General features: G+C 35.5%; 1 protein-coding gene across 1 annotated transcript in view; it reads right to left on the bottom strand.

Annotated features, from left to right (window-relative positions):
• The window catches only part of TRPM7 (transient receptor potential cation channel subfamily M member 7), a 57,930-nt gene that overhangs the window by 1,915 nt on the left and 32,177 nt on the right, over positions 1-23,838 (bottom strand). Inside the window, exons 12-39 of the mRNA XM_082488507.1 lie at positions 22,932-23,066; positions 21,490-21,543; positions 20,910-21,050; positions 20,165-20,299; positions 19,263-19,543; positions 18,554-18,782; positions 17,153-17,308; positions 16,895-17,038; positions 16,199-16,327; positions 15,058-15,342; positions 13,797-13,971; positions 13,098-13,230; positions 12,074-12,258; positions 11,244-11,376; positions 9,642-10,780; positions 7,923-7,999; positions 7,021-7,080; positions 5,566-5,647; positions 5,096-5,166; positions 4,550-4,587; positions 3,825-3,850; positions 3,397-3,447; positions 3,243-3,308; positions 2,308-2,591; positions 1,831-1,913; positions 1,294-1,499; positions 283-334; positions 85-191 (exon numbers count right to left, since the gene is read on the bottom strand). Of these exons, the coding sequence (XP_082344633.1) occupies positions 85-191; positions 283-334; positions 1,294-1,499; positions 1,831-1,913; positions 2,308-2,591; positions 3,243-3,308; positions 3,397-3,447; positions 3,825-3,850; positions 4,550-4,587; positions 5,096-5,166; positions 5,566-5,647; positions 7,021-7,080; positions 7,923-7,999; positions 9,642-10,780; positions 11,244-11,376; positions 12,074-12,258; positions 13,098-13,230; positions 13,797-13,971; positions 15,058-15,342; positions 16,199-16,327; positions 16,895-17,038; positions 17,153-17,308; positions 18,554-18,782; positions 19,263-19,543; positions 20,165-20,299; positions 20,910-21,050; positions 21,490-21,543; positions 22,932-23,066 (4,657 nt within the window). The remainder of the gene's footprint in view (positions 1-84; positions 192-282; positions 335-1,293; positions 1,500-1,830; positions 1,914-2,307; positions 2,592-3,242; positions 3,309-3,396; positions 3,448-3,824; positions 3,851-4,549; positions 4,588-5,095; positions 5,167-5,565; positions 5,648-7,020; positions 7,081-7,922; positions 8,000-9,641; positions 10,781-11,243; positions 11,377-12,073; positions 12,259-13,097; positions 13,231-13,796; positions 13,972-15,057; positions 15,343-16,198; positions 16,328-16,894; positions 17,039-17,152; positions 17,309-18,553; positions 18,783-19,262; positions 19,544-20,164; positions 20,300-20,909; positions 21,051-21,489; positions 21,544-22,931; positions 23,067-23,838) is intronic.

Here is a 23,838-nt window from a genome sequence, read left to right as displayed (position 1 = left end):
GTTGCGGGTTCCTCAAACTGTAACAGTATCCTACAACACTTCCTAACATGAGTGTCTCAGAAGAAGAAATACAGCAACCCTTACCAGGAAGTTTAAGTTTCCTGCAGCAGGAATTACAGTGATGCTTTGCTCTGAAGTTTTTTATTGCATCCTCTCCCAAATTGGCTGGACCAAACACCATATCATATGACCTTAGAAATAAAGTGCACATAAACATGGGTTGCATGCGTTCTCTGGTGAAAATTTTATAATATTTTTCTTTAAATACTTCTTTAACCTTACCTTTTTTCTCCAGCTTTTATCACAGAGGGATCTGTCAAATTTTCACCAACACCTTCAAACAGCAGATGAAGAAAAAGTTAAATCTAATACATTACATAAAGGCATTAATATTGAAAAGCTTTGGCATCCTTAGCTGCGACTTCTCAGCTTCCCCAAGAATAAAAGTAGAAAAAAAAAAAAAAACAAAAACATCCCAAAACCAAAAAACAACCCAAATGATATGCAATGCTCTACCCTTATAAAAATTGCTCCTAAACAAGCACTCTGTACTTCTCAGATTTCTTCCACCTGTTTTTACATCTGCCTGCAATTCCTAACTTTAGTTTTCACCTGCAAGAAAGAATTTTCCTATAGAGTTCTCACAGCCAGAATATGTGACGCATAACTCGGCACAAATACAGCCTACCATATTGACACTACACAAGTGTGCCAAACATTTTTTATAGTGCACATCTCTAGGAAAAGGTGTATATATTTATATTTTATTATACTATTTTATAGTATATTATACTTTATTATTATTATTTTATTATACAATATATTTTATACCGTATTATACTATTTATATTCTATTATACTAAAAGAGGGTAGGATTTAGACTAGATATAAGGAAGAGATTTTTTACAATGAGGGTGGGTGAAACACTGGCCCAGGCTGCCCAGAGAGGTGGTAGATGCCCCGTCCCTGGAAACATTCCAGGTCAGGTTGGACGGGGCTCAGAGCAACCTGATATAGTTGAAGATGTCCCTGCTCATTGCAGGGGGGTTGGACTAGATGACCTTTAAAGGTCACTTTCCACCCAAACTATTCTATGATTCTCTGATATTCCCTGTGTTGCTGTAATATTTAATGCCCTATTAAATAAGACAACCGTAGATTCAGATTAATTATACCAAGGTGCACTAAATAATGCTTGTTATTTATTACAGGCATATGAATTCTTAATAAAGTGCTATCACAAGAGAAAAACACACCTTGGTTCCAATCCCAATTCCATAACAAGGATATTACCTTGCAAATCTAGTACCAACAGTTCTCCTCTTGTATACTCATAGGTCCAATGGCTGAAAGCTAGCATAACCTCCTCTAGCATGTTAGTTGGAATTATTTCATCACCATTATTGTTGTTGTATTTTCTAAACTCTCCAGTCATGCACTCTTCAACTGCAAACCACTGGCCAGCAGAGTGGCAATATAACAGGAAAACTTCCAGGAACCTAGTACAAAGCATACTTAATGAACACAGTTCAAAAATAAATTACAAATATATCATAACCACTAGATTTTTATTTGACTTACTACTAATTAGAGTAATTTGAAACTATTACACAAATTCATTTATATTATCACACTAGGCTAGAATTGGTGCAAAAAGCATCAACAGCAAATACTGCCGAGGATAATTCTGCTTGACATATTCAGAGCAATGTTCCGTGACGTATCTTCACAGATCAGTACCTTAATACATTTGGTCCATCTGTTAACAATCCTGTAGACATTCTTCTATGTCAAAAGCATGCAACATACCAGAAGGTTAAATAAACTCACCTCGGAGAGTATGGAATAGATTTGGGCTTCATTTGATTGAAAGCAAAGGTGAGCTTCTGTGCTGCCCTCTGCTGTTGAATTTCCTACAAGTCAAAGCCCGTATTTCATTAGTTGCATTATATGACAGGGAATGCTAAGGAGCGAAAAAGGCAGCAGGAAGAGTAAGGGTCTATACCCCCCCAAGACAGGGTAACTAATTACTTGCTTTTTAAATTATGTCTACATTTTAAGAATTTGAGATCTTTGATTAAGTAAACCATACTGATGCAGAATTTTTAATCCTTTAGCTCACAGAGCACCCCAGACTAACATTTTTCTTTTTTTGATAAGTACATACGAGGTGTTGGTTTTCTTTTTGTTTGTTTGTTTGCTTTGTTTGTTTTCTTTTTGTTTGTTTGTTTGCTTTTTTTTTGGGGGGGGAGATCCTGTTTAACATACGTCTGTCTATGTTTAATAATTGACAAGGATAAAACTTACTCTCAAGCACAAGTGTAACACAGTGTCCTCCTTATAAATGCTTGACCAAGTATTCACAACTTCAGGAAGAAAAGATTTGATGATATAAAGATGTCCTGATTTCAGGATATCATATTCTGACCATGTGCATACTACTTTAAGAGCTCGACGTAAACCTCCTCCCATCTCCTCTTTACTTAAAAATTCAATTTTAGCACAAAGTCCTAGTTGTGACCAGGAAGACATGCTGTTGTTCAAGATGCTGGGAGAACTTTCTTCAAGGCGATATACAGTGACTGGTTCACCTACATTACAACACAAAAAGCAATTACTGCATTTAATTTTTAAAATTTAAAATTAAAAGCACTGAAACCCTACAGTTTCTTAGATTTCAACATGCTGCAATATTAATTTGTTACTAACATCCTGAATTAACAAAAATTTAAACATTTAAGCATTTAAATTACCCAGTGGGAAGACCCCTCTCCAACCTCTTTCATACAGCAGCAAAGTAGCACAACGGTTCTGTTGTCCTAATTAGAACTATTAATGACACCGTTCAAACAGCATTAAGAACATTTTGAATAAGTGTGTGTTTACACTTCATATGAGTCAAGACAACTTACAGTAATCCTTCCAGAAGAGTTTGTTACAAAAACTGTTAGTACAACACTATGATACCTCTATCACCATTTGTAAAGACAACTACAATCTAGATTTCTCAATCAAGTGAGCAGCCCTAGAAAAGGTGTCATACTCATTTAGATTTTTTGAGTGTTGCAAGACAGACTCTAGACTTCTTTTAGTTCACTAAAACTTTAGTTTCACACTTGCTGTATGCAAGTGTGAAATTTGTCTTGATCATTCTGCATTAGAAAGAAATCTGTACAGGGTTTACTTTTATTTTCTTCCCCAAAAGACCATAATGAACCAGCAATAAGAAGTAAAATTCTTACCTCTTGGAGGCACAGGAGTAAACGGAATGCTCTGTGATAATCTCATCAAGTTATTTCTTTCTACAGCTAGAGGAAAATTACAGCATTTGTTAAAGTTTAAGGATCTAATAAGTGTTATTAAAAATACGAGCATTAGTTCATAAGAAAGACTGACCTGAGTAATAGTAATTGATATCCATGATAGGCTTGAAAGGAGAAGCAATGCCTGAAAGAGAAAAAATAAAATAAAAAAAAGATACTGCCTGCTATGTGTATTGTGTATTAAAATTAACACACGCAAAGAACACTTGCCAAGTAACTAGAGTTTGAAAAAGATTTGCTGTGCAGAAAATTAAGTATTGTGCTTAGCTCTTCAGTACCTCAAGGGGAAAAAAAAAAAAAAATTAGTGGGACGCTAAGGGGAAAAAAAAAATAGTGCTCACTGGTAGGCTATTTATTTAAAAACACAAAAAAACCCAAACCCACACTATTACATGTCCATTGAGTTCCAACATACCAGCAGTTAAATGCATTCTCATAGAAGACCCAAACAGTTGTTTATATGAAAAACTCCCAGCTTGTTTACAGCAGAAACAAACTTACCATTCAATGCATCTTCTTCAGATGGCCTGTGAAATGCCACAAAACCAACAGTCAGTGCTTCTTAGAAAACTTATTTTGTATTCACCGATTTTGACACATCGTCCTAGGTCACCTTGTTAACCTCACAGTACTGCTTTTATCCTATTTTTTTCAAGGGCAGTACAGGTTTCTTAATTACAAAACACTAATGGAAGGCTGTTAAGTAATCTCATGTTTTTAGAGCTATACTTTAAATACCACCAAGTCACGCACAACATTATGTAAAGTTTGCATCACAAGAGCTCATTCCCACAGAGGTGCTTTAATTAAAACTTGTGCACAACAGCTTACCCTTCTGTTATCAGATTAATAAGGTAATGGCTTTAACAGTTAACTCAGGGGATAATTGTTAACAAGAGCAATGTCTGCACAATTTCAGAGGTTTACAGTTTGAAAGATTGGGTAAAGACCTTTACCAGGAAGCTGGCTCCTTAATAAGTGTCAACACAGTCATTTTCATTTAAGGGCATGTTTTGCCCTCTGACATGTGACCCCATTAATCTAAATAGAACCTGTCAAAGCATTCCAGTGAACACATTCAGTTATTTATTAGAAAAAAACCCTTAAATCTTGTTTTTTCATTAAACACGACCGAATACCACTATAGCCAAAGACAACAACCAAAAAGAAAAACAATTTGAAATACAGAGTAACAAAATTGCTCCATTAGTAGAAAGCTTACTTACATTTGACCGCTATTTGAAGGTCTGCCTTGCAACCAATCCTTTAAAACAAAAGAGAGAAAAAACAAAGAAAGTTTCAGTTTTGTAAGGAAAACACACTATATTTAACTGGAGGTGGGGTGGTAATGTATTTTAAGATCTTGCAGTACAGCCTGTTTATAGGAAATACTTCACCAGGCTGTACTGAACTGCAGTTGAATGGGAAGACTCATACAACGGGGGAATGGTAATTGCAGTTAAAAGAACAGATAAGGCTATATATTCACTACTGTTTTATGGATTATACAAATAACTCTTTTCTTAAACAAAAAGTTGAGTTTTTTTCCATAAACGGGAAGCAGCATGTGTTTTCATAGTGAGAATATGCACAGTACGTAGTAGAGAACATGCACAACTTCTTCCCTCCATCTAAACAGGTCCCCTTCTGCTCCCTCCTTGAACAAATGAGTTCACGAATCAGTATTACTCTTTACACAATCTGTTTCATCTCCTTTATTTGTTCACACTTTCTAGTTCTGCTTAACAACAACAAAAAAGGAGGGTACAAACCGTCAGTAAGGCTGCTTTAGAGTCTACTTGCTGAGTATCTTCACTTGATGCTCTTCTACTCTTGCTGTATACTGTGAATGAAAGAGATTCATAACTGGACAAAGAACAGTATGTGTCATTGCCACTTACCTATTTTCTAACAGAGCAAGCAACTAGGCAGCTTAATGTGGCTCTCATGAAATAGCCTGATCTGCAACTATCTGGTTTTTACAAGTTTCCAGCACAGTCCCAACTCGAACACTTAGCTTTTTATGGTGCTAGCTATCTGGGGCAAATGCAAGGTAACAGAATTAAGCTGGCATGACTAGAAGAATCACAATGAGACACAGGAAGAGACTCAAGTAGTAACAATCATGAAAATCATGAAAATACTTCAAGATGATTTACCTTTTCTTGTATCTTCTTAGATTATGCATTATCAATATACTTTAGAGACAAAATTAGGCCACTTGAAAAGACAACACACTTACGTTGCTCTGAATGGACTGCCAGAGGGTCAGTAAACCCACCACAAGAATCCGACTGTCTTAGACCACAGTCAGTTTGAAGACCCTACAAAAAAAAAACAAACACATGTATCATTAGTCATCATTATAATTGTTTTCAACTAGTACTATTTTGGCACAGTCTGCCCAGTTTTCTTTTCCAGGACTATGTAGGATGCTTTTTTTTTCCCCTGGATGTACCTCAAACACCTTGCTGCACAAAAACATCCCAAGTTGAGTGCATAATTCAGTTAAAATGCTCTTCACGGTAACCACCAGCTCTAACATTTTCAGGTGCACATTAAGACTATTGACACATACTGAAAGAATTATTTTAAAGAGAATGTTACAATAGGATACAACTACAGAAATGTACATTACACTGCATCTCTAGAAGCACCAAGTTCAGCTGTTCTGTCACCTGATTTTATTAACTATCATTTCTCATTTAAGAACTTGGCTTCGGCAGAAACTAAAGTTCAGTTTGAACCCACTGCAAATAGGAACAGAAACTAGAGGTCTTGGTACATAAATGCCTACGGTTTATGAATCAAATTTCCTCATGGACTTATTCCATAATAATAATTACATACTTTCTGAATATCAACTGAGAGGGTCAGCTTTTGACAACAAAATATTTCTTTTGCAAAAAAACCAAGAAAGGCAGTTTCATAACAAACTACATGTAGACTGGCATAGGGCTGGAATATTCCTCACAACCAGCCTATTAATTCCAATGGTTACCTGAATAAAATGTAAAAATTTAAGATTTTGAAGAATAAAAAACTAGAACTTGGAATGCTATGCCCTGCTTTGATTCCAAGATTTGTAACAGTTAGGAAATTGTTACTGCTCTTTTTCACCCTTCTCTCTTAAGGAATACAGCCCCCCCATATCTAAACACATACACACAGGCACGCATGTGTGTCCAAAATGTGTGTGTGTGTATATTTCTTTACATCCCCTTTACATGTTGGATTGCAACACAAAGAATGCACCTGCTGAAAGTGTCTTCTGAAGACCCATTTTTAGGTCTATGTGCATTTCAGTGTTCGGCATACATCTTCAGCATCTTGCAATCAACGACTGTAGGGCCTACATGAAAGGTAAGAATCAAACCAGTCCCACCAATTAAGATGGGACAACTATATTACTAACTGCTTAAGAACAGTGGTACTGACTGGAGTTTGCATCCCAATAGTACCAAACGCTGGAACCATTTAGAGCTACATCAAGGAGACATCCAGCTGTATATGTACAAAGGTTCAAAGGTGCAGCTTTTTTTTTTTTTTTTTTTTCCTTCTTTTTTTTAAATCTTGACCAGGGTTTACTTACATATAATGATATAAGAAAACAAAGTTCCCTGTCTTTGCTGTAAATAATACATTCAGCACCTGCTGAAAATAATGCCTCTTATAAATGGAAACCTTCTTTACTTACTTGAAGCCTGGTTGTCTCTATGCCCTCCAATATAGCTTTTTTGAAGTCTTCCTGTTGCTCCTACAAAAAACCAAAGCAAATTGTAAACATTATTACCAAAAAACCCATGCCAAAAGTACGCACACACAAAAAGCTTTTTGGTCACACATTATACTTATCAGAAGGTCCAGAAGGAGCAACTCAGCAGATCACTGACATTGCAAATGGTCATAATGCAATTCTCAAGTCAGATTCTCCCCTGACTGAGGGTAACTGCAAATGGTAACTTGTATTTACTAACTTATCTTAACAGCTACAGTGAGAAAACTAGCTTTTTTTTATATGTACTATAGCACGTGGAGGACAGGTTTGTTACAATTAATCACCTTCCATTTAGTTATTTTTTTATTCTTTAAGAGAATAGAAATTATAGAAGATTTTAGTTTATGAGAAATTTATTAAAAAGGTTTTTTCTCTTTTTGGAAGCATAATGAACAATTTTTGTGACTTTTTAAAGTCATATACGCTATCATCTTGCTCTATAAAACATCATGTAAATCACTGAAATGTTCCTAAATGCTGACCTTGAGATTTATGAGCGTTAAATGTTTCTTTAAACACTAATTACGGGATACATAATTTTATCTTAATTCACAGTTGTAGTCATGTCAGCTTTCCTAACCTCAGATCTTCTTTCATATTTCATTAGTATCATATTATGAAACAACAGTACTTGATGTATAGTTAAGGTTGCATGAGTTTTCACTCGATTATTTTTTTTTTAAACCATAAAGCAGATACACATTCCTTCCAGGCTGCATTTTGCAAGTTCTTTGATTTCATTTCCTGTTAGACTTTTTCAAAACGTATTGTGAAGTAACAGTTAAAAAATAATCCCCATTAACAAAGTCCTTCATGCTTACCTCAATATCAGCACTTCTTTCTTTAACTTTGCTTGCTGCCTCTTTAAACCGCTGTAACTCCATGCTGTCTCTGTGACCTTTGACACAGTGAATTGAAAAACAGTATTCAAAATCAAAGGCAACCTCCGATGTTCTGACCACGCCAATAGTTTGCATCACCACAGCAAAGGGTTACAAACCATCTAAGTTCTGCATGCCTGTTTGCACTAGAGAAGACTTTCCAAACACACTAAAGCAAAAATCACTGTAATAACATATTAATATGAAACTATTGCTTTTCCCGCATTAAGGCATGGATTACTACAATTCAAAAAGTAAAGCTAACATTTTAAAATTTTACTCAAGCATATGCTCCTCACAGGAAAGGAACAGGGCAGTTTGAATTACAGTAATATATGTACCTATGGCAAATGAAGGAAAAGCAGACAGTTTTCTTGGGGTAGCTTTTACAATATACCCTTCATTCTCCCAGTTGCAAGAAATACTTTTCAGAATTTTACCAAGTATGTGGCTTCATAATAAATTAAAATCTACTTGGCTTCACAATGGAAAGCTGCACTGTATCACAAGTTTTATGAAATGTTGACAGTAAGAATGAAGAGTATGTTCTAAATGCTAGAGATGTCAGAGGAACGGACACTAAAAATTTGGCTCCAGTAACATAAGTATAGTTAGTATTCAGAGTTATTAGTGGTGAAGTACATTTAAAGATTAGAGTTATACAATTGCTGTCCATTGTTTCTGTTTAGTCTTGCTTTCTTAATTTAAAAAAGTTTTTTTAAACCATGAGGAAATTACAAACAAATAGCTAGTGAGTGTACAAATGTGTAGATACTCTTCCTACACATACACAAATCTAAAAATGCTAGTGCATGCAGTTAACTTTTTAGAACTCCAAGTTTCACAGCAGTAGAATTCTCGATTTATATTTTTACATCCTCAACAAACCTTTGGAAAACACTGAAACATCCCTGAACAACTGGGGCAAGACAAGACCTCTGCAGGCAACCTGATGATTCCAGATTGTAATCTTCTGCTATACGCTAGGCGTACTTAAAGCATTATCTATTTTACAGAAATCAGTTAGTAAACCCACACCTGTGTTTTGCAATGAATCTGCCACTGTTTTACTGTTCAAATATATAGGTAACTCACCAAAAACGTGCACCTTTTTTACTGTTAAGCAAAACTGGAGGGGAGGTATAATGCTGGATTTAATAAAAGGACTTTGGAAGCTTCCAAAATGACTGTCAAAAGATACGTTAGCCTAGGCAACAGTGGAAGATCCCAGTTATAACAGTGTTTAGAAATATAGTATAGGAGGATCCCTCAGCTCGACACAGATACCACAAAGATATTTGTCCAGGATTCCATCAGCCTAAGAAGTCTTCTGTAATTACGTCAAGAAATAGACAATATTTTTAATTTATGCAATGAGAAGGTAGGAGCTTTATAATGAGTCACAAAAAGTGTCTACAATGCCCGTACCAAGTTGTAGAGCTAAAACTGCTTTACTCAACAACTGGGTAATGTTTTTCAGAAAAATATTGTCTATGTGACAGAATTATAAAGAAATTATAATTTAAGTAAAAAAAAAATAGGGAAATTAGAGATGTTAAAAGCAAAAAAAAAAAAAAAAAAGCAGAGCAAAATGGTAGAATAAAGTCACCTGAAACCGGAATACACCCAAAATACTATACAATTCTTGATAAGTCAAACCTTGTGGCTTAGATTTGGTCCACAGTTTATGAAGCAGTCCCATAAGGATGTTAGAACATAAATCTTGGTTTTGTAGTTCCATTGCATGGACATGCTGACTTTTGGAAAGTTCATCTTTAATATTCAATTTTCCATGTGAGCCGCCACAGATGACTGTTGACGTCAAGTCGCCAGTTGACAAAGAGAACTTCGTTTGGGGGTTGTTCTTCGATAAGTTGACAGAGGACTGGTGATCACATTTGTCAACTCTGCAGCTGTAGTTATCATTAGTGTCACTCTCATCATGAATAAAACCACAATTAACGTATCCTCCATTTTCAACACAAGGTTGGGTGAAAGCAAGGCAAGCAGAGCCAGAAGCAAGAGGATAAGAGCAGCTAATAATGACTTCAGGACATTCAGAATCTACTTTGTTATACTTACCCACAAATGCACCAAATTCTACATTATTATCTCCTTCTGTAGCCTTAGAGAAAACAGTCTCTTCCTGCTTTGCTGAAGAATCCATCTGACTTTTGCAACTGGGCCGAGATGGAGTGCTAACAAAAAATTTAGCTGTTGGGGATGTTACGTGTGGCATGCTGTTGGATGAATTGCCTAATTTTTTACTTTTACTAACAGATTTTGAGATCTCTGCAGCCTGTATTCGTTGGCGAAGTTCTGGAGGGGAAACAGCATTTGAAAATAAGGCACTGCCTGAGGAACCTGCCTCTTGAAAGTTTATTTCTTCTCTTCGGGGAACTGGAGCTAACTCCTGACCAATTGTCTTATGTTGGACTTCTTTTTCATCACGTATAGAAATGTTACAGAGTAAAGCATTATTACTTTCAAGGCCTCCTTGCGGAAAAGAACCGAAGACGTTTCCAATGCTGTGTTTCTTCCACACAGAAGATCTTAGAGAGCCATCCTCAATGAGGTTTTGTGCCAAATGTTTTGAAATGCTCAATTCCCGTGTGATTTCATTATGAACCTTGCTGGCTTCTGAAGCTTTCTGTGCAGTCAGCGTTTTCAGAGTATCCACAGTTAGAGCAGAGAGATCCTGCAGGTGGCCAATCTGTGAATCTAAAGACTGTAATGACCGTTTTATGTAGTTGACGCGATCACCAACTTCCTTTATCTGAATGCACATTTGTTCCACCCTAAGAAAAATCAAATTATGAAGTAGCTATGAAAGGTAATTTTCCCAATACGCAAAAGAAACACGTCTACAACTCTTTCTGCCCATTAAAGGAAAAAACCTCTGAAATTTCAAGATGGTATACACTAGAGCGTTGGACTGTTTTATAATACAACATTTGTACGTACTTCTGAATTACAGAATTAACACACATCAGAGGGCCTACAGCACTTTTTCAAATATATCAGTTACTAAAACATCATGAGAAAGTAAATAATACAATTGCCTCAGCTTACTGAGTGCTGCTGCAGATCAGGAAGCATCAATCACATTATTAGTTTATGCATAGCAATGGAAAGACATTGTCTAAAGTTTACATAAATACTTATTTTCTTGAGCTGCATTTTACCACCCTTAAAGCAGATTTCAAAACCTGCAAAAGTTCTAAGCTTCTCTATTCAGAATTTTATTTGTAAATACTCTACCGTTCAAATGTGACTCGAATCCGCTCCTCGCTTCCAGAATGAAATTTATCATCCTTTTCATTGAAATACATCTCAACACACAGCTCTTCAAAATCATGAAGCTTCTTTTGATCCTCTTCTGTCAGGAAGAGTTCTAAAGAGAGATTAAACAGTTAAGAAGATGCATATGTAGTGAAGCAGCAGAGGTGTTGGAAACTAATAGCCACAACTTTACAAAGGGTGTTAAAAATAAAAAAACAACATAAAAACAAGAAAAAAAAACTAGTGTGGTTTAGTGGCACCTAAGACCCTTCCTCTCTCCTTGCTAGAAAAGTGTTCAAAAATTTCCGCTAAAATAAAAATCAAAGTAGTAATTCTGAGAGGATCTCTGCACAATATTACCATTCCTTACGATACGATCCTCCAATCCCTTTTTCTTTGAGGCAAAAGCGAGGTTCCTTAGCTGGATTTTATCGTCGGTGGAACTTTTTTCTTTTTTTTCCATTTTAAATTTTCAAAGGGTTTCAAATAAGAACAGTTTTCCAGGAAGAAAAAAAAATGTCTTCCCCCATTAACACTATTAGGAAATCTAATCTTGCTTTTGTGTTTTTTTTGTCATAAGTTAGTTTGACCAGAGATTTGTAGGGGTTGCACATTATACCCTTCATAAAAACACTGTGATTTTGAACAGAATTAGAGACTTACTCAATATTAAAAACATGGAAAATTAAGACCTACTTTGACTTTCTTGAGAATACACATTATAACCAAGAACATCGCACTTTTTCTGACAGTTTGTTTTAATCATATCAAAACAGTTACTGCAATTTTTGGATAATAACTGTTCATACTTGGCCCATCTGAAGTCTTGTCTGTCTTCCTTCTTTTACATATACAACAGAACAGGGAAGCCATGTGGCTAAGAATAATAAGTGGTGGAGGCAGAACAGGTTTTTCATGGTAGGCCATAATGAAATGATAGCGTTGATACTTCCACACAATGTTTGAAATTGCCTTGACTTGTAAATACACGTTGCTGAAAAAGAACAGAAAAGCTTTAACAGATTACGGTGGTTTTTGGTTGGGAGGGAGGGAGGGGGAAGGGGGGTAGTGTTTGGTGTTTTTTTGTTTGTTTTGGGATTTTTTTTTAACATTTTGATAACAGTCTTGAATTCTGAAGCTAATTAAGAGATAAAAAGCACATACTTGTCTTTTACAGCAAAATTATTTTAGTGGAAGTTGGAAACACATTCAAGAAAACACCATGATCCAAAGCAAGGAGGCAGTTAAAAAATTCTCTCATCTGATAACATCTCAGTACGTTTCCTCAGAAATAAATTACACTGAGATAAAATTTCAAGTTTGCCAAAATAAAAAAAAATATTTCTAGCTATACCCAGATTTTTATATCAGACCACGTTAATTCTGCAGGCTGCCATTCTTCAGTGTTAGTGAGCTGCTTATTTCCATAAATCAAACACTTGGAGAGAACTGTAAAAGACAATTTACTCTACTACAATTTAACTCATCCAACTAGAGAATCTTAAATGAATTTAAGAAAAACAGTCAATATACAGATCCGGAAACAATTATTTTTTTTTTCCTGACAAAGAGCAGTTACAAAGTGCTTTCAAATTCTCTTAAACTTCTGATTTCCCTGGCCTTATAGATGTGACACATAGCAGTCACATTGCATGCTTCCTGGCTTAGTCACAGGCTTGCAGTGAGGAGGAGACAAAGACCAGCCTTAGAACCTGAAAATACTTCCAGCAAATGGGATTGCTTTGAACTGGCATCAGTTCTTCTTATCTTATTGCAGTGAAATAGGAACTTATCAAAGGATTAGCAAAAATTAACAATTATCCATATACTTACTTGAAAAACGCAATAAGGAGATTAACCATAATTATGTACTGTACAAAGAGGTAGACAGCTTGAAGAAACGGGGTCAACCATGTTCCTGGGCCACAGAGATGTGCAACTTTTTCATCAGAATTATTTGCACATACTGTGTTGGGGAAAAAAAAAAAAAGACACACAGAAAATACATACAACTTTTAGAACTCCCAGCAGGAAGAGACAGGGAAAAAAAAAAAAAAAAGATCACTTATAGAGGCTGCAACAATCAACTATCATGCACTGGTTCTGAAATTCAAAATGTCTCCATGCATTCAGGAATATGGTAGAAAAACACAGGAGACAAAGATTTGTTAATACTATGTATGGTGTAATCATATTATTGGATTATAAAATAGCAGAATATACCACCGCAGCCAAAATTTTGGCATGACAGCTGTGGGGTGAAATTCCAAAATCTTGCTAGGAATAGCCTTGTGAGAAACTGTGATTAAGTTGAGTTTTCATTCTAAGCCACTCATGCTTTACGAAGAATAATAAATTTAAGTCAAGAAGTTATACAGCTGCAACCCACAAAGAGGAGACAATCCAACAAATGGAATCAATGTCAACAACACTAGGCATTTCATTTCATAAAATCAAAATTTCGTAAGACCTTGAGAAGATCTTATCAGAGTAAATTTTCACCTTACTTGCTTCAAAATTGCAGCGTCTTACCATCAATTTCATAGGCGTACACTTCACCAAAAATCATCCAGTATGGATGAAACACAATATCTCTAGCAAGAGTCCAAGACGGTGCCTCATCAGGATACAGTATTGCCTTCCTGGGAACACCAAAGCTAAGTAGTACAAGTGCCATAATCACCACAATGTAAAACATGTTGGCCACCTATTAACACAAAAAAGTCAGTTAACCCATAAGGTCATAACTATGATTTCACAACTTTAAACACTTTTACAGTGACACTGTAAGTTTGATGAATTCTATGTATTATATAAGGAAGAGTCTAAGACACATATTTCAGTCAGAAAATTTTGTTAAACAAACTCTGTAAAAAAAAAAAAAATCTGTTTCTTTCTTGTACTTTCTTAAAGCATATTTAGTATCCTCAGCCAAAGGCAACTGAGAGTATTTCCTTTGTAACTCAAATACCTATTATGTGGATGAGTTGCAGCTGATAAAAAGAAACATTCCTTCCTAAATGCACTCAATAGCTGCACAAAAAGCAGAGGTAGTTTTCCAAGGGCTGAAACCCAGAACCTATGCCTCTTGCAAGAAATCAAAGTGATAAGAGAGCAACTTGATGCCCTCATTTTTAAGGAATGACAGGGTTTGACTTTGTAGGAACCATTTAATAGGGGGAAGAAAAACAAACACCCCTTCCACCTTTGTGTATACAGTTCTCAAACCTTAAAAACTTTTTTAGCATTTTGAATAGCTCACTGAGAGTAAAGCTAAGTTATTTGTTTTAAAATTTAAATAATTTGAGTATTTTTTATGTGAGAAGACAAGAATAGAGCCACAATCTATTCCCAGTTTTCCACAGAAAAAAAAACAAAGGTGTTTTAGGACACAAAACAAGTTAAGGCTCGCACTACGAGTGCAAAGGCAAGAAAACCATGGCTATAAATAAATCTCAGACCCAAAAACGAAGCAATGCTTCAATGCAATCAAGAAAAAGGCATCATCATATTCACGCAAGTCTCTGACATCTAAGAACAAAACAGACCAGAGAAGGAAGGCTCGCCAGCTTTTTATGGATATATGACAGGAAGCCTTCTAATTAACGTGTTTCAAAACAAGCACTAAGTTATATTCCAGCTAGCTAATTCTGCACACTGAGTTGTTGACATATTACATCAGGATAAGCAACCTTTTTCTGAATAAAGCTTTGAGAAATTTTGTAAATGGTTGCAGCAGGAAAAACGTATTTCAGTTGGGGGAAAAAAAAACAGTAACAACAGTATCACTTACCATTTTCCCAATCATCATAACATAAGGGCCAGCCTGTTGATTTACAGCTAGAAAATCCAGTAATCGCACATACCAAAAAATTATATTGAGACAGTATGTTATTCTTCCAGCAACAAAACCATAATTTTCTCTGTAAGTGTTTTCGCCAAAATTCCCCTTTGCTCCAAATCTTAAAGCAAACCCGATGAAGAAAGTGACAATGGCAACCGTGTCACTGATATTGAAGTAATCACTGAACCACACTTTAATCTTCTGATTAATCTTCCCAGCCTCTGACATAAAAATCTGCAATAAAAATTGAAGTCAGATCTGCTCACATTTATTGCACATGGACCAACACTGAAATATATGAATCAGTAACATTTTTATACTTGCAAAAATAAATTATCTATTCAAATGGATAGCCGTTTTACACTATCAAAACCAGTGTTTAACTGTGTCGCCTTCGCAATAAAGACAAGGAGGATGTATGTTTCTTTCTGTTTGAAAAATTTATGAAGGGATTTTGGTTTTGGTGGTGTTTGTTTTTTTTCTTTTGAGGCAGTTACTGTTACAAAAACGAGCCCTACTTTCTGCCGCTTCAGTTAGGCCTGAGGTACCAGGTTAACGAACTAACTTTCTCTCTCATTTAAAAATTCTTATAGAACTTCTCAGAAGTCTTTTGCTGACCAGCAACATTGCAGTTGTGATAGCTATCCTGTCTTGAAAAAGCTTTTTTAGTTTTGTCATCTCAGTCATAGCATAGTGGTAGAGTTTGATTGACACTACTCAATAAATATACATTTCACCTCTCAGAAAAGCAAGGTTGTTTATTTCATTACAACTAGTAGACAGTGAGTTACAGATACAAAACAAACAAAAAAACCCAGGATGTCAGTGCCAGTTCCTTGAAATTTAGGAGGAAAACCCCACCTTCTTTTAATAGACCTCCATCTCTTCCCCATTGGAAACAGAAGAAAAGCAAGTTACGTTCAAGCAGTAGGCCAAGAAATACCGGTATTGAATCTAGCAGCCTATACCAAAGTTTAAGATAGAGCTGTTACATAACGTACTCTTAAGTCCTCTTGTTTATAAACACAGTTTAAAGCATACTGTTTTAATTGACAAAGAAAACTAAAAACCCAGATTGTTACAGGCATACCTCACGAATTTTCTCAATTGCTGACGTGAAAATGTAAGCAATAACGATCCACTCTTGAACGGATGGTAATTCTTCCATTTTTACAAGAACCACAAATGTGTACAGCATGAGGAATCCTAAATATGCCAACTAAAAAAAGCAATGAAAATTATACGTATAATTACCAAAGGGTTCTTTATAGATGTGCGTGCAATCTTTTGATGTGGTATACAATAAAAGGTTCAAGTAGGATTACAGTACTATATTTACACCTTTAAGCAGACAAGTTATTATTTATAAGGGGATACAAACATTTTTTTCTTAGAAGAGGAAAAATGGCTGTAATAAGCTATTATTATTATTAGCAAAGCTTTGTTCTTATTACATCTATTTTTCCTTTAATACAAATTTTAGAGTTTCTATTACAGTAATTCAAACAAAGCTGAGCATGAACACTTTAACCTAATAAATGATTATAAAATTCCTGCTAGCAACTGATGAAATTAATTACTCACGCCAGAATAAAAATGTGCATATGCAGTTTTTCAAAATTAAGTAATTCTCATTTGCAGCTTAGCAAGGTAAGGGGTTTTTTGTTTGTTTTTTAAAAAGTGCTTAAACTTTGATTCAGGTTACAGAGCTACATGTTTGGAAAAGAACCCAAAAATCAACATTAGATTTCCAAATAAAATACACATTACACAGAAGAAAACTCACCGTATTAAACCAAAACTTCACAATTGGTGCATGGTAAAATGCATAAAATTTCTGTGTAATTGGAAGTCTTTTAGGTTTTGCTGGAGTTTCCATATCATGCTTTTCTGAAGTACTGTCTAAGATCCTTACTTCTTTAAACACCTCCTAAAATGAAAGGACTGTTAACTTCACATACACTCATTTTAACTCTTGCTTTAATTTAAAAACATACAGGACAGTTAGGAAGAGTTTTTAATATCTTCCCCTGCCCCACATTACCATCGGTATTTCATCTGTTGCATTCTGGAAGTTGTTTTCACTGTCATCCATTGCCATTTGATGTGCATCTTGAGATTGAGGAATATGTGACATTTCAGCCTTGGTCTTATATTCCAACAGCAGTATAGCAGGAGGGAGTAAAATACTCAGTATCACCTGGAAAAGATGAAGATTAAGGGCCAATAGTTCACAGCTACATTAGAGTATCAGAATACACCAACACACAGAATATCCTTTGATATCCAAATTTCACTTGCTTGTTATTGAAGAAAAAAAAATGTAGAAAATTATTAGTTGTTATTACTTATATACAGACTTAAGAGGCTAAGATCACATATATAGAGTGTTCCTTGACTTGAAGATACAGGAAAGGGGAAGAATCAACAAATTCCAAAACTAAAAGTCACTAGAAAGAATGTGCTCCAAGCCTGAAGATCCAGAGGTGGTGTTTACACTCTGTTCTTTACTCCACTCCCAGAAACTCTGGAACTTTGTACTGTCAAGGTGTATTTAAAAAGCATATATGAGTCAAGGTTGTGGGTTCTGGGTTTTTTTTTTTGGGGGGGGGGGGGGGGGGGGGGGGGGGGCGGGGAGGGCAGGGGAGCGTTTTGTTTGTTTTGGGGATTTTTTTCAACTTACGGTAGAAAAATGAGCTAAGGTATGGATGAAGAGAATAAGTGAAAGCTATTTATTGTCATTAGCCTGTTATAAAGCAAGCAAGAAAATGGTTAATCAGTTACCAAAGAGGATTTTAGTAGGTCACAAGTTAAATGATGCTTGTAGATATTTTGTAGGAAAGTTTTATTTCATTATATCCCTAGCAACAATTAGGTTTTCGTACACCATCTCAAAGAAACACACGATTTTGGTTCAATTGATCTACAGCACAAAGGGCACCATTGGAAAACCTATCCCTGATTTGCCTACACTTGTTTCATTCTGTCCCCTGCTTTTGCTCAGTTTCTTCCTCCAAAATAAGATATACACAAAGCTTTTCTACATCAAGTCTTACGCGCTGTCTGTAAAAAGCCAAAATGCATGAAACTGTATTCTTACAGCAGTTTTTTTTCTGTCTGTTAAGGTTTTTTACCACTATGTTTTTAGTAGTGGATTAGTATTCACATGATCTCTTTAAGCCTCTGATGAAAGGCTACTTGCCTGGTTTTTGCCTTCTACATTTCTGTACCTTATTTGAAAAGATAATAGAGTGTCAAAAAAAGAGTTAACAATAAATACTTCCAATTTTGATTATGTTATAGGAGACTGTTTTACAGGATTTATTAACATAAGCTATAGTTGTGAAAGCTTTATACAAATAGCATATAAACATGTGCTTTCCTTCTATTTAAACATAAATTCTGTTGATCAGAATTAACACTGATAAACTGCGACAATGCTTACTTTGTACCATGAATTCTTCCTCATGTTCAGCCTTCCCATCCACATATCTGATAACAACATCTGTGTACAAGTATGTGCTACAAACGGACGAAGCCTTGATGACACTGCTAGCTTAAGACAAGTTGAGTTGCTCCAGTTTTTAAGCTCATAGGTTAGTAATTTCATTGCCATAGTTTCATCTTGTCGGAAGGACTGTTCTAACAGTTCAACTGCCAGTTGACCAAACTCACTAGAATGAAGAAAAAACAACAAAACAAAATTTAGTAGTAGCTATAGAAATGACCTTGAGTTTAGGTCGAATTTTCCTGTACAATCAAATTCCCAGTAGCACAGCTTGACGGGACTATTACCTGTCCCTTCTGGACAGATATACTCTACAGTAATTTGTACTTACAACGTGAATCTGTGACTTCTATTAAAAACATATACAGGTTATAAACAGCTGTTAAGACATATAAGGCAATTATGGAAGTGAGCAAATGGCACATTCACTGTCATTTTAACTTAACTATAAACCATGACTTTGTAACACTCAAGAGAGAGTGGTATCTAATATAAAACTTCTACTAGAGTGCAACTTAATCCTTTTTGCAAAAAGGAATTGTCTTCAAGTGTGCTAACAGAACAGTTTGGGTTTTGTTCATATATAGCCCACTACCTTTACTTTAAATTTCAAGAAAAGAACTTTAATTATATAAATGCAATTTACTTGGAATACTGTTTTAGTTCTTCTGAAGTATCATCAACAAGGTCACTTTGTTTTGCTTCATATGCCATTGAACGATAGACTTTGCAAGCAACTAAGGCTTTCGCCATGGACTCCTCCCCATGCTGCCAGAAGAAGAGGGCCATCTTCTGCCTCTTCATTAACACCGCCCAAAGTAACAGCTCGTTGAGAGGATAAGCAAAACGTCTGGTCTCAGGATCATCTATGTCTACTATTTCATCTTTGGTTCTTTTCTTTTTTCCCTCTTCTGCACCAGTGTCAATCTTTAAAATAAAATCAGAAAGTTACATTTTAAATCTCTAAACTTGTTCATTACATAACTTGAAATAAAATGCTGAGTGATCCAATATCAAATTATATAGAATTATAAAAAGAAAAAATTTATGAAGACTTGAAAAGCTGGTGGAACGTTTGTTCAAAAACTTCAGTTGAGTCCAATTCATTTTCATGACTGGGAGACTGAATTACTTTGATTTATAGATCAAAAGAAAAGCAGTAACTAATATACCTTACAGCAGTACCTAATATACCATACAAAGGAGGAAATTCATGGAGACCCATGGCCAAATCTTGCTCCATCTACAAAGCCGTGTGAGTCCCCCCTGTTGCTAGAACTGTGCCAAAGATAGGCTTTTTGCTCCCTAACATATCAAAGTTTATCCACAAGACTACTATACAGAAAGTTAAACACTCTTCAGAGAATCCTGTAAGCATGCTAGACACTTTATAAACAAGTACAAAAGCAAGACTGAAATTCCAGCTTTACCAAAGTCAGTAATATTACTGCTACTCTCACAGTTCAGCGGCAGCCGGAATTCAACCAGGTTCTCCATTCTTCACTACTTAAAAATAAACCCAGCCATGTTCCCTTCGCACATACGTACCTTTGGTTTGTATGGCTGTGCTGTTTTGATGAAGTGATTATGGCGCATTTTTTCTTTCTTGTCTGCCCTGTTACCAAAAGACTCATGGCTTTTACACATCTGAGGAGTAGTACTTGAAGGATTTCGCCCAGATCGCTGTAACAAGAATAAGGGGAAGAGGTTTGGTTTATTTTCTTTACTCTTAGGTACTATGCATTATAAAATCACCTGTTTATAGCTGGATACTTAGGATACTTAGTTTGCAATTGAACAGCTACTTTGCTAGCAAAACAGTGATGAACTAACATAACAGCAACAACCAGAATTTTCACTGGATATTTAACAAGTTTGGGGGGGGGGTGTTTGGTGGGGTTTTTTTGTTTGTTTGTTTGTTTGTTTGTTTAAGAAGTCACAAAGCAGGCAGCTACTCTTGTTGCTTTACAAGAAGCTAAGCTATCTGCATCCCAAGCCCTGGTTAATCTGCATGTTTAGTGCTCATTCTTCCCCTAGGAGTAGGAAAAGAGGGAATAACAGAGAAGGAATTTAGATGTGCTAGAATAAGGAGCAAGAGAACAAAACCTTTTGTTTGTCCTCCCCAAAACAGCTACCAGCTGCCCTCATAGGCCTTACTATTGCCTTTAAAAGAACCAGTCAATTGACAAGAAGAACAAAACAATATGGATCCAATTTTCCTCCAAAATACATAGGGGTTTTTTTAACTGAGAACATATGAATCAGCATGTCCTGTTATCCAAATGCTACATACTCGATTGTTCCCACTGAGACTGTTGTATATAGCTCTAAAGCGTTTTCTTGTATAGGTGCATCTATAGGTTCCTCCCATCAGATATTCAATAACCAGTCCCACATCAATCAGGTTGATTTTATATCCTGGAGGAAGATTTCCCTAGGAACACAAAATGTATTTTTAGTTTTTCAAATTATAATCTTAAACTTGCTTAAAGGGTTTCTACATGTCACATCACAGCTCTAAATAAATAAAAAAAAAATTAAACCTTTTATGATTAAAAAAAAAATCTACATGGGTTAATATTTATCAGTTTCAAAAAAGACAAGGTTATAGCTGCTTTTCTGTACGTTTTCCCCTAGCAGAGTAAATAATCACATGTAAGATGAAAAAGACAGCACTCATCAGGGTTTAACATCTTTCTGGCAGCAGGGCACTAAGCATACAACAAGTATTGGGAACAACAGAATGACTGCAAAGATAGCCTATTATTCACAATAAAACTTAATAAACCTAAGATTAAATTGACAGTCAAACATAAGAAATTATCAAAAAACTAACACTGCTAGTTTGACAGATTTTTACATTTACAGCATACCTGTTTGACATCCCGAACAAGATGAAAGAGCGTTGGGTTAGTTGGACCTTGTTTCTTTATAAAAAGAGGGGGAAAAATTTTGGAATGAGAAATTAGAGTGCAATGACAACATGAGAAGATTACAGCAGAAGCCAAATACTTTTGCATGTTAGTTTAAAAAAAAAAAAAAAAAAAAAAAAAAAGAAACCCCTAGTTGTTAAACAAACAGCTGACATCAAATAAATGCAAATATTGCAAACAACCATACTAGCTATAGACTATTTCTTTTTTTGTTTCATTTATTTCTGTTTTAATCTGTGAGTTAATTAATACGCCCATAGTTTGTCCAAAAAGGAAAAAAAAACAAAACACCCCAAAGTGCAAACAGCAGCATTATGGGTTTTTTTTCATATTATTAAAATATAATATTATAGAGACAAGTTTTAACAAATAAACATTTTAATTTACAGGAACACACACAGACTGATATTCATGCTTACAGTATTGCAGGATCCATAGTAAAATCACCCTTACTTTTTAAATCTTTAGTCTGAACATTCCCTCTTTTACGGGTTTTGCAAAGTGGATTTTTCTTCCTTCTCTGATTTCTTGTGAGTGCATGAACTGTTACACTTTTAGATATATAGTTACCCTAGCTCCCATACAGAACTCAAAAGCACATCAAGTGTGTAATAGCAACACCATAAAAGGTTAATTAAAAAAAAACAAATAACTACACCTGATCAAGTGAGTTTTATTAGCTAAAGAATTCCCTCTTTTTTTGTTTGTTTTTTTTTTTTTTTTTTTTTTTTTGTCAAAAGCAGATAATGAGAATATTAATGTAAATCTAAGTCATATTTCTGTACTACTCACATTAGCTACTTTTTGGTGGAAGGTTTTTTGTTTGGTCGTGTTAGTGTTATAAAAAACTACTTGAAAATTCTTACATCAACAGCTAAGGCAACAAAATTTTTCTAAGTAATATTTGTAACTATTCAGGTTCACAAAACAAACTAGTTTTACAACTGTTACGATAATATTACCTGCTACAGACAGAATTAATCTTATGAAGCCCTAACAATACTGTCTCTAGACCTCATATTTTGTGCACAGGTTTCACCCATCTGACTGTCTCTTGTTCTCTTCCCCACTGTGGTTTACACATTTCGTATGTTCCGCAACAAGGCTGCAATTTTCCCTTCAGTATCTATCCCCTACATCAGACACAGATGAACATCCTGCTGGCAAACTATTTCTGGTATCATTTCTGAAGAGCCAGAAAGCAGCTGTGGCACTACAAAGCAGCCAGACAGCACGCACTTCTCAACTCTAACCTCACGCCAGGAAGCCTTCTCTAGCGACAACTCATGGCGTTCAGACTGGTGCATGTGACCTAGTATACAACACAATGAGCAACTAAAAACCTGTTCTAAAAGCATCTTAAAAAGCAATCATTCACTTACTGTGTTATAAAGTTCTTCCAGCCTGGGAATTGTAAGAAATTTGTGCATGCTTACTCCATTTTCAATCAGAAGTTTCACAAACGCCACTCTATCCATCACAAGGGCATCTAACATAGCCTGTTCCAGAGAGCCAACCTACAACAAATAAGTAACAAGGTACAGCCTGAGGAGAACTAGTAAAACCGGGCATCACAAAAGTAAGTGTACTTAGATCACATAAACTCATTCATTTACAGGGTTGGGGAAACCTTCTATGTCTACAAATACAAAAATGTCACCCTTGATTCAGAAAAATCCCCTGAACTGCACACAATTACAGGATGAGAGAATAATCTGAAGAGTTAATCAGCAAGCCTTACACTCTTCCATAGGTATCTCCTACTCACACAGAACACGGGACTAAGTAGACATTTGGTTCAACACAGTTAAGCTGTTCTCATAGATTGATATTAGATGAAACACAAAGATATAAAATATTTAAAGCACAATTCGCTTCAATGACCATGATGCTTAGAACCATCACTGCTATCAACAAGCTTTACATTATGTACTTTTAACTGCACACTCCTGTAAGATTGTGTTTTATTTTTACAGTAATACGTGAAAAAGGCAACACCCACAACGTCATTTTGAAACTAATTTGCAGACTACAAGAAACATTTTGTCCCCCTCGCCTCAAAAGACACTGCAATGCTGCCAACAGTAGTTCATATATGCATTTTACTAGATGCTTCTTGAGAACTTCCTATAACCATGCAAATGTAAAGAAGAAAGAGCATCTGACTAATATGAATTCAGCTTCCACCTTTTGCAATGTCTTTTCTCCTCTAGTTAATAGAACACTTAGCACATTTCTAAAATTTGTGGACCATTTTCAACTACGCAATAACAAACAGCTGTAAGACTA

The sequence above is a fragment of the Vanellus vanellus genome (genome assembly GCF_965231255.1).
Source record: "Vanellus vanellus genome assembly, chromosome: 11".
Lineage (NCBI taxonomy): Eukaryota > Metazoa > Chordata > Aves > Charadriiformes > Charadriidae > Vanellus > Vanellus vanellus.
This window is presented reverse-complemented; position numbering and strand designations above follow the sequence as displayed.